Source organism: Ruditapes philippinarum, unplaced genomic scaffold (assembly GCF_026571515.1).
Source record: "Ruditapes philippinarum isolate M1 unplaced genomic scaffold, ASM2657151v2 ctg73_1_1_1_1, whole genome shotgun sequence".
NCBI lineage: Eukaryota > Metazoa > Mollusca > Bivalvia > Venerida > Veneridae > Ruditapes > Ruditapes philippinarum.
The window spans coordinates 453,971-471,849 of record NW_026857427.1 but is presented as its reverse complement, the minus strand read 5'-3'; the positions used below and the strand labels follow the sequence as shown (position 1 = coordinate 471,849).

General features: G+C 31.0%; 1 protein-coding gene across 17 annotated transcripts in view; it reads left to right on the top strand.

Annotated features, from left to right (window-relative positions):
• Window positions 1–17,879, top strand: part of LOC132749724 (rootletin-like) — a 77,038-nt gene that overhangs the window by 17,365 nt on the left and 41,794 nt on the right. For 7 of the 17 annotated variants that reach the window (XM_060739617.1, XM_060739610.1, XM_060739613.1 and 4 more), the window contains exons 2-6: window positions 747–932; window positions 5,261–5,428; window positions 15,904–16,019; window positions 16,414–16,579; window positions 17,062–17,274. In XM_060739617.1, coding sequence (XP_060595600.1) covers window positions 747–932; window positions 5,261–5,428; window positions 15,904–16,019; window positions 16,414–16,579; window positions 17,062–17,274 — 849 coding nt within the window. Of the gene's footprint in view, window positions 1–746; window positions 933–4,298; window positions 4,383–4,850; window positions 4,932–5,260; window positions 5,429–9,398; window positions 9,638–14,069; window positions 14,112–15,903; window positions 16,020–16,413; window positions 16,580–17,061; window positions 17,275–17,879 lie in introns of those variants that run through there. The other 10 variants (XM_060739620.1, XM_060739614.1, XM_060739621.1 and 7 more) reach the window with 8 other exon arrangements.

The following is a 17,879-nucleotide window of genomic DNA, read 5'->3' as shown; positions in this document are numbered from 1 at the left end:
GAAGGGTTGTGAAGAATTGTTAAAGTTATTACAAGTGAAAATCTGGAGTGAAACTGTAATCACTGTGAATGTTTGAATGTGTGAACTTGTCTTAGAGAATTTTTGTAAGTACAGGTTCACAGGTAGAAGGGATTTAGCATTTTGCATGCTGATCAATTAATTTAAAACTTATTATAAATATTAAGCTTTACAATAAATCATTTAAAGCGTGTGTTTGAATAGTGCTTTTGTTAGTTTCATTGAATACAATTTTAGAGTAGTGTTAATCTACAATGCTTTAGTGAGTGAATATATACAATGTACATATATTATACAATAATAATTTTATTCTAATATTCATGGATTAGTTTTCATTTGTATTCAGTGTTCCTTTTTTTTCCTCAAAGAAAATGTTAGTTATGGAGTTTCAAAACATTACTTCATTAAATTCTTTAATTTCTTTATGTTGATTTATTCATTTATCTTCACTTTCATGCATGTGTTATATTATGTTTTGGTTAACTACTGATTTCTTCGTCAAGATTTATCATATTTTGTGTCATGATGACATATTTTCCAGTTTAACATATTTGACTCAGATTCTAGCCGATACAATGCTGAAGAAACCATATTTGTGAAACCTTAGTTACGCATATGAGATTTGAGTTCAAAATTAGAAAAGTTCTTGATTATCTTCAGCCGAAGTGTACAAAAGTTGTACTGAATAGAGAGATTCTTAACTATTTTCTTTTCTTTTTCATTATCAGCTTGAACAGTCGTTGAGGGGTGACAGTTTAGACGCCAGTGACTCGACATCAAAACCTCTTCTTCAGCAAAACATTGACTTGAGACGGAAGCTAGAAGAGGAACACGCCAGTTACAAACGTAAACTACAGGCGTACCAGGACGGGCAGGCTCGTCAAGCTCAACTAGTCCAAAAATTACAAGCCAAGGTAAAATCATTTCTAGAAATATGTATTTGACTTTAGAGTCTAATAATATTATGTTTTATTTTCAGTCAAATCTGTGCATTTTATTTTGGCATTTCCAATTGTTGGATACTTTGACATCACGCACCTGCAGAATGCTTTGAAATGTGATGACGTACGTAGTATCATACCATTGATTTCTGTGTAGATGATAATGCACGAAAAGGTTCATTTAATCTACTAAGTGATTTAAATGTGACACAGATTTGACTGTATTATTATTTGTCAGCGTCTGCGTAACCACTTATGTTAAAGTTTTTGTAATACCTCAAAGTCCATTGACATATGGCTTTGAAACTTTGCATACTTGCTCACCATCATGACCCCAACCTGAAGACAGGAGGAGGTAACTGTATTAAGCATTTTGACAGAATTATGCTCCTTTTTCGACTTAGAATTTACGTAAAAGTTTTTGTAATACCTCAAATATTTTCAAAGTCGATTGACATATGGCTTTTAAACTTTGCACACTTGTTTACCATCATGACCCTAACCTGTAGACAGGAGTAGGTAACTGTATCAAGCATTTTGACAGAATTATGCCCCTTTTTCTACTTAGAATTTACGTTAAAGTTTTTGTAATACCTCAAATATTTTCAAAGTCCATTGACATATGGCTTTGAAACTTTGTACACTTGTTCACCATCATGACCCTTACCTGTAGACAGGAGGAGGTAACTGTATCAAGCATTTTGACAGATTTATGCCCCTTTTTCGACTTAGAATTTACATTTAAGTTTGCATACCACCTCAGATATTTTCATATTCTATTAACATCTGGCTTTGAAACAAGTTGAAATTTTATACTCTTCTTTGAGAGCATAATAGGACTTTCTTCAAGGCCTATAACTGTAACATGGTTTTAAAGAAAAATTGTGCCCTTTTGTTAACTTAGAAAATTTTCAAGGTTTTTTTACTATCAAGCACAAAGAATAGTCGAGCGTTGCTGTCCTACTGACAGCTCTTGTTGTTAATTAATAAGGTTGAATATCATACTACTTGTATGTAGAATATCATAAATGTGTCAATTATCAATTAATATGTCAATTATCAATCCAATAAGTATATATTTTCAACCAGTTAACCATGATTTACCAGTATATAATTTCACCGCCCTTATAATATCCCAATGTTCAATGTGAAATAACATGTTTATTCTTAACCTATAGTGGTTTAAAAAAGATATATATGCACAAACTCAAAGAAATCTTTCTTCACAAATTTTAAATTTAATGAAAGTTTGTTTCTTTTAATTTTTTTAAGGGGAAGAGTAACTTCCCTCAATCAGAAAACTCAGAGTAGCCTCCCTTAGTTACAACTTACTTAACATGGTTATTCCTTGACATGGTAATAATCAGTGTCTGTCATACATTAAACTAGCTTTAATAGTATCATTTAAGTCTATAGTAATGTTACTTAATGTTTACTTGTTTGTCGAGACATTAGTCTCGGAATTATGATTTTGAAAGTTTTATTTTCCCCATCAAAAGACTGATTGCATAGTTCAAATGTTTTTAAAACAAAATGAGAAGATCTAGTATTTCAGGTCTATGTTAATGGTAACGGGATATCATTTAAAAGTTTTTCTTTCTCGTAATTTAATCTGAATTTAATTCCTCTAAGACAAAACATGAATTAAAATGTCTGGGTGTGCTATGAGCCCATGCATGAAAATGTAATAGGTTTAAGTTATGTATATAGTTTGAAGAAGAATTTTCGAGATACATGATTGTAGTTTAATGAAATGGAAATAAGTTAACTTGTAAGAAGAACTGATTTAAGTAAATCACATTTTTTATAAAACTTAAAGCAAATGTCATCTTGAAGTCTTGCCCACGATATAATTTTTATATTACTGGTAAATAGATCCTGAATTATTACAAGTATTTTGTTTTATAAAAATCAGACATATTTATCAGGTTGTTAATAATAAGATCTTTTAAACTGTATAGTTATGCAATATTGTCTCCTTTAACTATGTATTCAAAAGAAACTATGGGAAAAAAATACAAAAAAAAATATACAAAAAACTGAAATACTTGTAAGAAAAAAGTATATTTGTCTTCATGGATTTATTAGTCTTAAAGATTTATTATTAGTCTTAAAGATTTATTAGTACTTCATCTCTGTACTGTCCTGGAATATTGTAGACATTTAAAAAAAAAACTTTTTAAAAGAACAGTTTACAAAACTTGTTAATTCATGTTTAGTTTTTTGCTCACCTTGCAATGTGGCAGGTAAAATAAATATTTTCTTACATTTGAATGCACAATCATAATTGATCATTCACAGAAACCTTCATGATATACAACGTTCTATCAAAATCATTTGCACAGTTGGAAATGTCATAATTATGCTTGCCATATAGATCGACTCAAAGCTCAGTGTGGCGAAAGTATTTTATTTACAATAGTTTAATTATAAGGGCTCAAACCAATTTCAACTGGATCATACAATTCAGTTACCTTTATTTCTACACAACTTCCCCACTATTGATGATTACCATTATAATTACACAACAGTCCCATTTGAGGGAAGACCCAAATTACGACACAACTTTGAATCAATTAAGGTTCATCATTCACATATAGCTACACAGTCATTTGCATGACCATTTTTATCATGCATTTTGCTACAGACATTAATTTCTCAGAAACCCTTTTGTCATTCACCCCAATTTGTTTAAAATTTTATTAGCTTATATTTTATTTTGTAAATATCTACCCATATTTTTGATTGTGCATGTCAAGGAGTCAAATTAGTTTATCTATCACAAATTTTTTTGACAAAAAAAATCAAGGAAAAATAAAATTTTTCAGTTTCATAAAATTGTTAAGTATAACAGTTATTCTGCAATAAACCTGTTGTTAAAGACATACCAAAATAGTAATCTAACTTATTTCTGTTTATTTTGTGCTTCTTTAAGGGTAAATTTCAAATAAGTAAGTTTCAAATTAAGAAAAAAAGATGTAGATTTTCAGTGTCTTTAAGTATTGGTAATCTTTAGGAGTTACTTCCCCTGGAATAGCCAAAATGATAAATATATATACAATGTAATAGAAAGATTAAATTAAAATTGTTATTTGAATCAACTTACTAGATTTTAAAATTGTTTATGCTAAAAAATGAAAAAAAGAGAGATGTAAAGATTCCTTTAACAGAGATCATAACCTTGAGCCTCAGAGCGGCATCACATCACATTGTATTAAATTTTAATAATCCAATTTAAATGTGAAACTTGTCTTATATAACCCAGTTTTATTACCTATGTGAAATTCCCTGTGATTTAACATTCCATGTCATGTTTTCTAATCCTGATTCACTTTGCAGCTTTTACAATACAAGAAAAAATGTACAGACTTCGAAGATAATCTCAGGTTTAAGGAAATTATGGAACGAGACACAGAGAAAAAGGTAACTACCTAAGCTAGGTCACAGGCCCGGGCCTAGATGGCAGGTACTAATAGGGCCTAAATGCTGTAGACATGACTGTAATCTCGTCTCTGTACTCATACCCTAACAACAGTGTATTCTCTGTGGTTAAAACATTCTCTTTTCTTTAACAACCACTCTCATATAAAGGACAGATTTAATATTTGGAGTAAAAACAAAAAACACCAAAAATCAAACTACAACTTAATTTAAGGCAATATTTCATATCTATAATATGGAAGTACTGGTAAAAATGATATCAAACTCGAAGCAAATTCGATTGCTCGTGAAAACTTTTGAAAATTTATTTATAACAGGAATAGATCTCTAAGTTGTATGAGAGCTTAATGTTAAACAAGAGACAGTGTTATATATTATATTTAACCATGATGTCTGTGTATTTCATGTAACCGCTATAAACTAACAAATACTTTGGATTGCTTCTGACAGGTTCTTCAGTATAAGAAAAAAGTGGAAGACCTAGAGGTCGATTATGCTGATTTAAGGACACGTTACGATTCTGAAAAGAGGGTAAGGTCAAAGGGCATTTAGGGTCAGAGGTCATGCTCCTAGGTGAAGGTTGCATGTGGTGGCAGTTTTGAATATCTTCCATATTGTTGTAAAGAAAAATAAAAATTTTGTCGGACAGATAAAAAAGCTAAATCTGTTCCATTTAAATCAACTTTAAATAAAAAGGACAAAAAAAATACAAAAAGAAAAAGACAATATGGAATTTATCATCTGCACCAAACCTTCACAGTTTGCAACGTATATAGAGAGAAAAGCACGTTAAAGCATGGCATTGGGTTTTCCTTGTATATTTTTTGCACATTTTTCTTATTTCCATTATTATGTGATAGGTCCTGCAGTACAAACGTAAATGCACGGAGCTCGAGCAGGAGTCCAACTCTGGCAATACTGAAAGTATTCAGCCAGACAATTCTAGGGTATCGGAACCTTCGAGGGGTAGAGATTCAACGCCAACAAGGTGGTCTAGGGAGCGCTCAGTTAGTGGGGATCGGAGATCAGTGAGTAAAATGGGTTGCCATGGAGATTTTGACACGTTCGCTTGTGTCCTTGAGCACATTGACCTTGACTTTGCCATGAATATACCCAGATAATTGTTTTGATACCCAGATGATTTATCACATGACTTTGTTTTGGTAGATAGTCAGTAGATAATCTCAGCATTTTCACTTTATTTATCTAATGAATTAAAAGCCGCCATGGCTGTCTAATTTAGTTTCTGAATTTTACATTCATTGTTTTAGGTTCGAATCCCAATAAAGCTGCCTGTGGAATTCAGACCAAAGTTTATTTTAATAATGAGAATTTAAAAGTAATAAAAGTAAATATTTTATAGATGACCTGATGTAATGAAAAATAATCTATTTATTGATGATATGAACTTATTGTATGAATAATTAATGATTGTACAGCCAACTTTAAAATTAAGCTTCCAATAAAATTTGTCACAAAGTTATGGAACAACCCTTGTTTGTTTCTCAGAAAGGATTAACAAAACCATCTATCATAGTTGATAAAGTGAAAATGCTGAATGCTACAGTGTGTGTTGTAGGATTACTAGAGTTGTCTCCCTTGCTAAGATTTTCAATGATTTGAAAAATTTATAGAAGAAAAAAAACAACATTCTTTTATATTTACCATCACTCTTGTAATTTAAAACTTTATACTAAGATAAACATTTCAAAATTGTAAATCATTGAATTATGTTTATCTCAGCAAGGAAGATTCTAGATAAAGCAAGTGTTTTTTTCCCCCATTTTTTTCCCTTACATTAAGTACAGACATGATCTTTGAAATACAAGCATATTGACATTAATCCGTTCTATGCAGATACTAAATCTGCAATTTTTTAGCCTTTGCAACCAGGATAGAACTATGTGGGCCAGTCTGCATTATAAACTGCACTGTTTGAACAGGCTTTACCAAACTTGCAAATTTATACTGTGAAATTGAAATTAAAAATTGGCTTGTCCAAAATGAAAGTTAAACATTTTGAATATTATAAAGCAAACTGGTACAAGAAAATTCTCTCCATCATTACACAAGTTACGTCTCTGAATCTCTCTTATTGCTTAAAGGAAAAGTAGGAGCAGTAGTCCAGTGGTAGGACGCGCGCTTAGGGATCGAGAGGTCCCGGGTTCGAACCCCACTAGGAGCACTGCTAATTTCCTTGAGCAAGAAATTTACCTGCGATTGCTTCACTTCACCCAGGTGTAAATGGGTACCTGCGAGGGTGGTATAAATCCGTTGCGCCAAAGTGTCGGCTGCAATAAGCGGAGCTAAAAGACTCCCCAGGGAGATTGATAGATAGATACCAGTAGCCCGATGACCAGGGGTAATAGCTGTAAAGTCGGTGAACGTGCGTAAGCATGAAACTTAGACTATAAAAAATGCAATTATAAAGACATAATTAATTATAAATGTAACATTTTTGTTGAGTCTTCTATCTTAGATATTGACTTTCCAGGTAACTTTCAGAACATCAGTGAATCTACTCAGGTGCCCGTTTTTGCCTGAAATAAAGCATAAAGGAGCACCTGAGGTCTTCCTCCACCAGTAAAGCTGGAAAGTCACCATAATGACCTATACTGTGTTGGTGCAAAGTAAAACCCAACCAAAAGAAATATATATAAAAAAATTGTTAACTTTATAATTGTAATAATTTCATTACTTTACGCACTCTGCTATCGATCGCCATGTAGTAAACTCTATGTTTCAGATATAAGCAAAAACTTTTGATTCATTATTAAAATATTATTCACCACATGTTTGCATTTTCTAAAGAAGAAAAAAAAAATCATTCATTTCATTAATATATTAATATTTCCGTTTTCTTATGGATTTCTTTTCAAAATGTTGATTTAATTATTTTGATAAGCGCAGAACTAAATAGTAAAGTGGCAATTTTGTTTTTGTAAAAGAGCAATTTAGGGTCAGATGCGATATTTATATTAAAAAAATATATGAGCCGTGTCATGACAAAACAAACATAATGGGTTTGCGACCAGCATGGATCCAGACCAGCCTGCGCATCCGCGCAGTCTGATCAGGATCCATGCTGTTCGCTTACCAACCCTATTACAAGTACAGAAACTGATAGCGAACAGCATGGATCCTGCGCGGATGCGCAGGCTGGTCTAGATCCATGCTGGTCGCAAACCCACTATGTTGGTTTTGTCGTGACACGGCTCATATTCCTTAACTGTCAGTATAATCTTTTCTAAAATATAATGGACTTTATACAAACAGTTGCACAAGTAAAATGCATAATTACTATGTTCATTATTCATAATTTATTTCATTTTATTTAAAAAAAAAAATTCGGACTCCATTAGGTAAAATGAATGTTGAAAGAAAGATTTTGAGCTGCATGAAAGACTTAATCAATTTTATATTGTACAAATTAAAAGACAGGTCTATAATAGAGTTAAAGGGGAAAAAAATATTCAATTAAATCGGCTGCACTAGTTTTTGCTTCATATTTAAAGAAATGAGTGCCGATAGAGGATTGTATGTGTATTTTTAATTGATACGGACAAACAATTTATTTGCAATATTCCCTAATTAAAAAAACGTGTGCCAAGTTTTAGTTCGATCATTTTGGTGTACCTTTTTGTTCAAATGTCGGGAGAATTCAATTGAGAATTGTGGTTTGCTTTGTAAATTCAGAATGATTTTCAGTTATTAAAACCAGCGCATTGTATATATTAAAAGAAAGATAATTTTAAGAAAACCTAAACAGAATTAGATTTTTTATATGTATTATTCCTTGCATTCATAATGGAGTTTGATATTTAAATCATATATTAAGTAAGTTTGAATTCAAATTGTTAATTCAAGTTTTACAGGATTTATCTATAACATTTAGTAATAATTACATGATTTTAAGTGTTTGAAGAAAATTTGCAGTTACATTCAAGTTCGGGTGATTATTATGCAAGGGATTTAGTTATTGTGTTCTATTTTTGGTAATTATCGCTAGTACATGTATAATTATGTGATTAATTGTTATCCTTGTTTGAAATAAAGCTTAATTTGTTACAGGGTTATTGCGTGAACTTTTTTATCTGATAATTCATTATAACTTTATAGTCAGGGACTGGTGGTACCTGAAATAATGCATGGAGGGGTCACCACTCTAAGCTGGAAAGTTGCCATAATTATGACCTTAAAAAATTGTCGATTTGACTTAAAAACTCAACCTAAAAAAAATAAATACATAGTCATGTATTCTTTAATATTGTACTTCTTGTTGTGTTATAAGGGTAGAAGATTAAAATTCTAAGTATTCAAACAGTTAAGGACAAAAAGTTTATTAGATATAAAATTGTTTTACTTTAATACAAACATTTTAGCTAATTACTCATTTTTAGAATAAAAAAAGTTTATGTTTAAAAACTTTTTTATTATTCTAAAAATGAGTAATTAGCTAAAATGAATAAAAAAAGAAGTACTGGCTTACATCTAAGTATGCTCAAATAATTAGAACACTTTTTTGTCACATTTCTTAAATTAATTTTGTCTCATGTTATTTTCACATTTCATGAAAATATTTAATCTATGTTATATAAACTTCAAACCCAAAACTATGCAGAAGAGTTAAAAAAAAGAATTTACTCTTCAAAAATATTGATTTAAAAGATTTAAATATGTTAAAACAAACATTTAAACAGTTTGACTATAGATTATTTTTGACTAGTCTAAACACATATTTCTATGTGTTATACCCCGGACAATCAGTTTTATCATGATAGAATTATGATGACATCGTCGTCGCCGTCGTCATACAATTAAAGGCGTTAAATACAAATTAATTCATAAGAGGATTTTCTCCTGTTGAAACACCTGATTAAGAAAGTTTTAAGCAAAGTTTGTATCGGTGAACCGATATAGCCATTATATTGATATATTCTTTATCGTACTGGCTGGTTAAATATATATATATACGGTGTACAAATTTGTAAAATTCAATTCTGTAACGTCAGCGATAAGAATCTTAACTCCATTGTTATAGAACAAGTTAAAGGGTTTATACGTATTCTAAAGGCGTTATAATAGGAATCGATTGAAGTTTTTACTTTACATGACCTCTGGATTTTTTGGATTTACTGCTTAGAGCTGGCCAACTTTTTAGTAATCTTGCATGGTAACTGACCTAGGAATGGAATAAAAGGAATTAAAAAATGTCTTGGAATAGATATAATCGTGGTGTGAGTATTTATTACATTCTTCTCCTTAAAATGTGCTTGAATCGGCTGATCTTTGTTCTTAATGTTGATTTTATTTTTCATAGAAGTTTAATATAATGAAAATATTTTCCTCTTGATTTAAAGTTAGTATGACATGTATAATTATGTACTAAGCATATTCTTTTTTATTTCAATGACATTCGGATGTTAACCTCTTAAGATATACATTGCGTAAGTGCTTAAAGTTTTGTCCGATTACGATTTCGGGGCGAAATTGTTATTTGCATTTTAATGAATGTACAAATATGTCCTTCAATTTTCAAGCTATATATTGATTGTAAAAAGAACTGTATTTGGATCGGGTTGTATTGTTTGCAAGAATGAACTTGAATAAAAAAGCAATGTATATATAGAGATTAGGTCTTAAAACTAATTGTTTGTCGTACAAAGTAGAACATAAGTTAATTATCTTGTTTTGTGTCACAATAAAATACTAGCGTTGACATAAATCTTAAGAAACATGTGAAGAGACTAATGTTAAGAGTTTATATCAATATTTATATTTTTATGTAGACATCTTAAAATTGAAGATTCTTTTATAGAAGATAATAGTCAAGTTTATTAGAGTTTATTATGAAAAGTTCATATTTCTGAAAAATTGTTTTTTTTATCAATATTTATATTTTTATGTAGACATCTTAAAATTGAAGATTCCTTTATAGAAGTTACTACAAGTTTTTCAGTGTTAAATATGAAAAGTTCTGAAAAGAATTATTGTTTTGATTTATAAAGTATCAACGCTTACTTATTCAATTCACCTCCCTTGATTTAGTGTTTTATAACGATTATAATGAATCGAATTTAGTAGTCTGTTGTTAATATGAGTGGTCTTGATTTAAAAATTAGAGAATAGAGTAGTCAACACTCAAAAGTACACCAAGCCTAGTCCGACTGAAAGAGGGATACAGGCTGGCCTAGCACTCTGAACGAAGGATACAGGCTGGCCTAGCACTCTGAACGAAGGAGATACCGTGAGGCTCCTTTAGCTCTATACTGAACAGCAATAAATAAAGCCACTCTAGGGTTATGAAATTACACATCTGATAGTGATTGTTGCAAATATCTTTTTTGAAATGCATAAATCATTATACAAATATTTACCTGAATTATAAAAAAAATGAATTCATAATGCCAATACAATTATATTATCAAATATATCTGAATTACCCGAACAAGTTTAGTTTTTAGCTCGACTTTTCTATGAAAAGGGGAGCTATCCTACTCGCCCCGGCGTCGGCGTTAGCGTTGGCGTCACACCTTGGTTAAGTTTTTCGTACCACCCCACTTTATTTCAGAAGTATTACAAGTATGGCTTTGAAACTTACCATACTTGTTCACCATCATAACCTCCATCTACAGACAAGAGTACATAACTCTGTCAAGGTTTTTGACAGAATTATGGCCCTTTTTTGACTTAGAAAGTGTATTGAGCTTGGTTAAGTTTTTTGTACCACCTCACTTTATTTCAAAACCATTGGAGGTATTGCTTTGAAACTGACCATACTTGTTTACCATCACGACCTTCATCAACAGACAAGAGGACATAACTCTGTCAAGGTTTTTGACAGAATTATGCCCCTTTTTGACTTAGAAAATACATTGAATATGGGTAAAATCCACTTATTGCCTTAACCCTTTGAGATATTGCTTTGAAACTTTTAATGCTATTTCACATCATTACCCCCATCTGTACGCAAGAGAAGGTAACTCTGTCAAGGATTTGTTTTAAAAATTAAGGCCTTTTATCGACTTAGAATCTTGGTTAAGTTTTTAGTACCAGTCCACTTTTTGACTGAACTGTTTGAGATATTAATTTGAAAGTTGGAATACTTGTTTACAATCATGATTCCCAAACATGTCCAGGAGAAGGTAATTCTGTCAAAGATTTTATTTGAATTATGGCCCTTAACTGTCAATGTTTTGTATTATAGGCAAGCACTAAAAACTTAAAAAATCTAAAAAAATTCATTCCTATCCACTTGTTCACTTTACCATAAATTATGTCATATAAACATTGCTGTAATATTCAAGGGTATCAAAAATACAAGTACAAAAAATATACTGCTTCCTTGGCATAGATTTCTTGAAAAATTATGTTATTATGTCATTTACCAAGGTGTTCTGAGTGACGTAAAAATACCTTATTCTCTCAAAGTGGGTTTAATACTATTAAATTTATTTAAGGCTCAACTCAGTTTTTTTTTCTTTCTTACCAGCCCTCTTTTGACTTAAACATTTCAAACTTTGCTGCAGTGTTCAAGGGTATCACACAATTCAGTAAAATAATTCTTCACTAAATATCTTAATGCTCATGGCCATTGTTCACTTTAAAAATACAGAGATTCTTGTATTGCCTTTTACTGCAAAAACTTTTTTTATTGGCAAGCAATAAAAAAGTCGAGCGCGCTGTCTTACGGACAGCTCTTGTATGATAGATATTTTTGATATTGATTTAAAAGAGTAATATCCTGTAAAATTGCTGTTCATACAAGTACATTCAATATGAAGATTTAAATTGCCACCTTTCTAGGGACGTACCAGTCGGCACTGTCATACCGTCTGACAATGCTTATACTATTAGTTTCTCTGATTTCTTTGTTTGATACTGAAGTCCCCAAACTTTGTCTAATAGACAAGTGTCTATTAGAACTAAAATTGTTTCAAATTCAAGGCAATAAGTAAAGTTCCTTAGGTACCTTTTAATGTTTTAGTGATTCTTTAAGGTCTACCACCCTAAATATTTTAAATGGTCTTGTCCATCTTTCATTCTGGAACCCCTACCACCCTAAATATTATAATTAAATAGACTTGTCCATCTTTCCCTCTGGAGCCCCAACTACCCTAAATATATTAAATGGACTTGTCCATCTTTCATTCTGAAGCCCCAACTACCCTAAATATATTAAATGGACTTGTCCATCTTTCATTCTGAAGCCCCAACTACCCTAAATATATTAAATGAACTTGTCCATCTTTCAATCTGGAACCCCCTACCACCCTAAATATATTAAATCAGAACTTGTCCATCATTCCCTCTGGAGCCCCTACCACCCTATTATATGTTAAATGGACTTGTCCACTTTTCAATCTGGACACAACCGTGAATGATTTTTTCCGGAATATTTAAAAATTTGTACTGACTGAATAACAGACACTGTGCACAGTAAGAGCATGGATGTGCAGCCTAATGTTTCTAGTCGGCACTCAGGTTTAATGCATAGAATCTGTTACCGCCAGTAGCAGCTATATATTAACTATCAACCTACTGAAAATGCCCTGAAGTTGCCCTGTGCAGCTTGTATTATAAAAGAAAATATGGAAAAAATGATTTGTATTCATTACACAATTAATTTAATTCCAAAGTTAAAGGGGTTAAACCAGTCTTTTTCAAGAGGCATTGTATTAAAGGGAGTTGGTCAGGTTATAGTATCATAGAGCCTTGTCAGACTTAGAATATGCAGATTGGATGGGCTCTTAACTGATAGCATTTAACTTCACAATTGTTACAGTGTCAGGTCCAGTGTTGTAATGAATGAATTAAACATTTGAAAGGAAAAGAAACTTTTAACAGAATTGTAATAATGAACTTAAACTGTTGAATTTTGTTGTTATTTAAGACTGTAACATGAATTTTGAAATTGAAAAGATTGGTTTAAATTTCTTTTGTCCAGAACAGTAAATAAACTTGTTTGGTGGTCAGTAAGCTGTATTTTGTTAACAGGAAATGCTGGTAGTTGTATTTATTTACACAATAGTAAAATATTATAGTAAAATTTCATTTCACAAAATGTTGCTAATGAGTTCAGTGTACAAAACGAGTCAATGCATGAGAATTATAATGAAAATAAGGATAACTTCAAAAATATTTTATTGACTTGAAGCGCTTCTGTTTGAACACCTTGGTTACCAAAAGAACATTTTTATAAAGCAATGTTATGTGCAGAATATCTTTTGATATATTGCGTTCACAAACAATTAAACATATTGATTAATATTTTACGAGAACGTTAACTAAATAGTATTATGTGATCGTAAAGTAAGTATTGTGTGAAAAATAATCCATTTAAGCTTAGCTGAAATAGCGTAACGAAAAAAGTTTTTCTCACATTATGATTTCGAATATTGCTTAACCATTATTAACGGCCATGCAATATTATGCACACTTGAAAAGTTAACTGAGGCAAATAGGCATTTTATCAGTTCTTAAATAATACATGATCTCAATATCGTTAAACCTGGCAATAAATTTCGATTTTTTTGTTCAGTCGAAATAAAAGTTTATTTCATGAAGTACATAAATATTACTTGCTTTGAACTGATATTGGATTAATATTGGGTTGATAATTTATGGAAATAACCTCTTCAAACGTGTAACAGTGCTTTTAAAGAGAAATAGTGCTAACTCAGCATGGATTCCTGGGACGATAGATATGATGTGAGTTTTTGCTAGCAGTTTTAAGTTAATATAATTAATTATTATTTTTTAGTTTATAAATTTTTTTGGGATAAAAACTAAAGTGTTTGCAACAAGTATATGAAAAATTACTTCCATTAAATAAAAATTTATTGGCAATTTTGAAATTTCAAGTTTTTTGTTTTTTGGGGTTTTTTTAAAAATAATTTTTAAAAATGGTTCCTTAGCTTCTACTTAATGTTATAACAAGTGTTCATATTTATTGTAATTCTTTTAATCCCCTAGTCATAATGTTATTTTTATGGTGTTAAAATCTGTCCAGTGGTCCATATGATATTATATAATGTTTAGAAGTCTTTTTACCATGTCTGTTTGCCAGCATTTGTTATATTTTATTCTTTGACCTTTTACCAATTGGCGTAAAGTATTTTTAAGTAAATCGTAAGTTGCGGTGGTCTGCGAAGGAAATTTTCTAATAAAATTTGAAGGTATACAATAATTTCTGCACTCAATGTTTCTAACATTCTTCAGGCTGTGATGCAACAGTTTATGGGCACTGGTTGCTATTTTTGATGACTAATTCAAGTAAAACATGTCTTTTTATTGTTTAATATGTAAGAAGAGAAACAAAAATAGACGTCTGTTAGATAATTTCATTGAATTGTTTGCAGAATTAAACAAAATTTGTTTCTTTTACAGCCTTAAAAATTAATTTTACCTAGGTTTTTAGTTTGTTACTTTTTCTAAGCCATATTGATTAGATGTTAGTTTCCTGTCTATCGTCTTGATAGTTAAATAATTTTATTGGTCATCATCTAAAAATGATTTAAAAATGAAATTGATTAATAAATTACGATACATATAATTTAAAGAAATTTATATACGCATTTATTTTATGGTCATATAAATTTAATTTTTTTGTCCTTGAATACTTTTTTGAAAGTAATGATTACAAATTGCCGTATTCCCCAGAGCTATCTGTTATTGTCTTTTCATTTTGTTGTATATCTTAGGTGAAAAATAAAGGATAATAATGGGGAAAAAAACTATTAAAACTTATTATTCCCCAGAGATTTCTATTATGATTGTCTCTCCATTTTGCATTTTGTTTTATACATTAAAATCTTTGCATGAGGTACATAATGAATCAAAAGTCTTTTCGAAATTGCTTTATATGTATTGTAAAGTTCAGTCTGAAATTTTGTATAAGATTTGTTTACTTATTTTACACAGGACATGTATTAACAAACATTTATACAATGGGTTACAGGCTGTTAGACAAACTTAGAATGACAAATGAGGAAAATTTCTTTAACCCTCGATCTTTGTTATAATTTTAAAGTTTAAGAAAAGTATTTTGCTATATGTATATAAATGTAGAACAGTAAAAAATATATTTCTTATTGCATCAAGTCTGTACTTATTCTTTATTATAATGATGACAAAAAATCAAGACCAAATTATGTTTTCCAATGTTAAATTTCGATATTTTTTCTTCTAACAAAGGCATATAAGTTAGCTAATATAACAGCTTAAAGATTTTGAAATTGTATTTAAATAAAAGGGAAATGCAAAGAAGTGCACTAGATTTAATTTAAAACTATTTGCAGTAATGATGATTGAATATTGGTGATATACTGTGTTTATTAATATACCTTACTTTGATGTTTTTCACACGCTGAACTGTAAGTGCAAATAATATTGAAAAAATATGTTTAAACATGTTAAAGCTTGGGTTTTATCTTAAAGAAATATTAAGAAAATATCAATCATTTAAGATTTCTCCTATTACCTCCCTTTATTTTTCTCCAAGTTACAGAGTCAATCCGATAGACTGGACAGTACCGAGGCCCGTCTAAGAATGGCTGAGTCTGATCATAACACAGACCTGGAACAGGCCCTCATCAAGTTGGAGGAGGAGCAACAGAGGTAATTTACATATCATTAGCATATTAACTGATTTGCATATATATGTATACTTATAATTTGTCTAAAGTCATGCCTTTATCTATTATATGTAAACAGTAAAAAGGGCAAATTTTGCGCACTTTTATAAAGTTTTTACCCTTTAAGAAAATTCTATATGAAATATTAATTTATAACTTATTTATAATAAAACCCTGGAGCATCTGGGAGCTTTGCCCCAATGTCCTGCGCCAAAGCACTGCCCTGGATCTGCTAGGAGGCCGGGTAGGGCCCCCTTAGCCCCTAAAGAAAAGTTCTTCTGCTTTCACTTCTTGTTGTTGGCAGCCCTGATAACAGACCAACTAAGATTTTGGTACATTTAGTAAGAAAATGAAATGAAATTATTTTGTACCTGTAGGTCAGCGAGCCTGGCTCATGTGAATGCCATGTTGAGAGAGCAGCTAGACCAGGCAACAGCAGCTAACCAATCACTGACCAGCGATATCCACAAGCTCACAGCTGATTGGCAGAAAGCCAGGGAGGAGCTTGACATCAAAGAGAATGAGTGGAGGGAGGAGGAACAGGTAGGCGGAGCTGAATATTTAAATTTCACTTTCACAGATGCACTTGGAATTATTTTCTGTGAAGTACAAAAGGCAGTTTTTGTCTTGAAATTTCATTTAGTCAAGAAAATAAAGTGCTCTTTGGGCGCTCATTGCTAAATACGTTGAAATATTACTTTACCTGAAGACGTTTTTATGACAGATTGCTCTTCAAAAAGTAATTTATTTAATGAAATCATCTGATCGTTTGATTCTCCAAAGTAGAAATCTGCTTAGACCATATAAAACACATATGTCAAAGTTAATTTTGAATAGATTTATTGTGTTAGTAAAGAAAATAAAAGATGCCTTAAAGTTAAACCTATGTTCAAGTTTTAAAATAGTGAAATAGTAAAGAATGTAAAAGATATAGAATGAAGATGAAATAAATTAAATTTGCGGAAACGATTTAATGAAAGATTAATATACATTACATGGATTTAATGAATTTTTGTTTTTTGTAGAGCTTCAACGATTACTTTAGTGCGGAGCATGGCCGTCTTCTCTCTCTGTGGCGTGCGGTTGTCGCTTTTCGTCGCAACTTCAGTGAGCTGAAGACAGCTACAGAGAGGGATCTGTCTCACGTGCGACAGGACGTGACTAAGGCGGCACGTAGCATGCATACAGCTTGTCTCAATCTGAACGCCAACAACCGCAACTCGGAGACGCAGTCTCAGGTAAGGTTCAGACCTCTAGCTGACCTTGAAGGTCAAACCGTAAAACTAGATTTAATGTTGAGTCTTTGTGTAGACTTTTAAACCGGTGACTCACTCATTCAGTTTAGGATATAAAAAGTAGGAAATTATGAAAGGGCTGTAACTCATTTAAATTCTCAAAATATTGATGTAAAAAGTTTAGAGTTCTGTGAAAAAAAAATTGAATCTGTTTCTGTCAGCAATATATTTAGAGATTAGAAGTAAGAATGATTTTCTTTTTCTTCAGGGGAACAGGGAGGGGAGTGGGTTTGGAATAATCAAAAATCTGGTTTCTGTCCAGAGTTAAGTGTTTATTGTAAAGTACTTCATGAGAGTTATGTAGAATAAAGGTATTTTAAGATAAAAGAAAGTTATTAAAAAAGGATAATTTATTTTACATTTGGAATTAATTTTTGAATAATAAGATTTGTATGCATTTAAAATGAGTTGGACAGGCTTGTAGACCTCTACTGAAACTTTGGGGTTTTAAAAAATGAAATTAGCATGACTCATTGATGTATTAAAACATATTTTATCAAACTTCAATTTTACAAAGAAATCGATAGCGATCATGTATTTTAAGATTA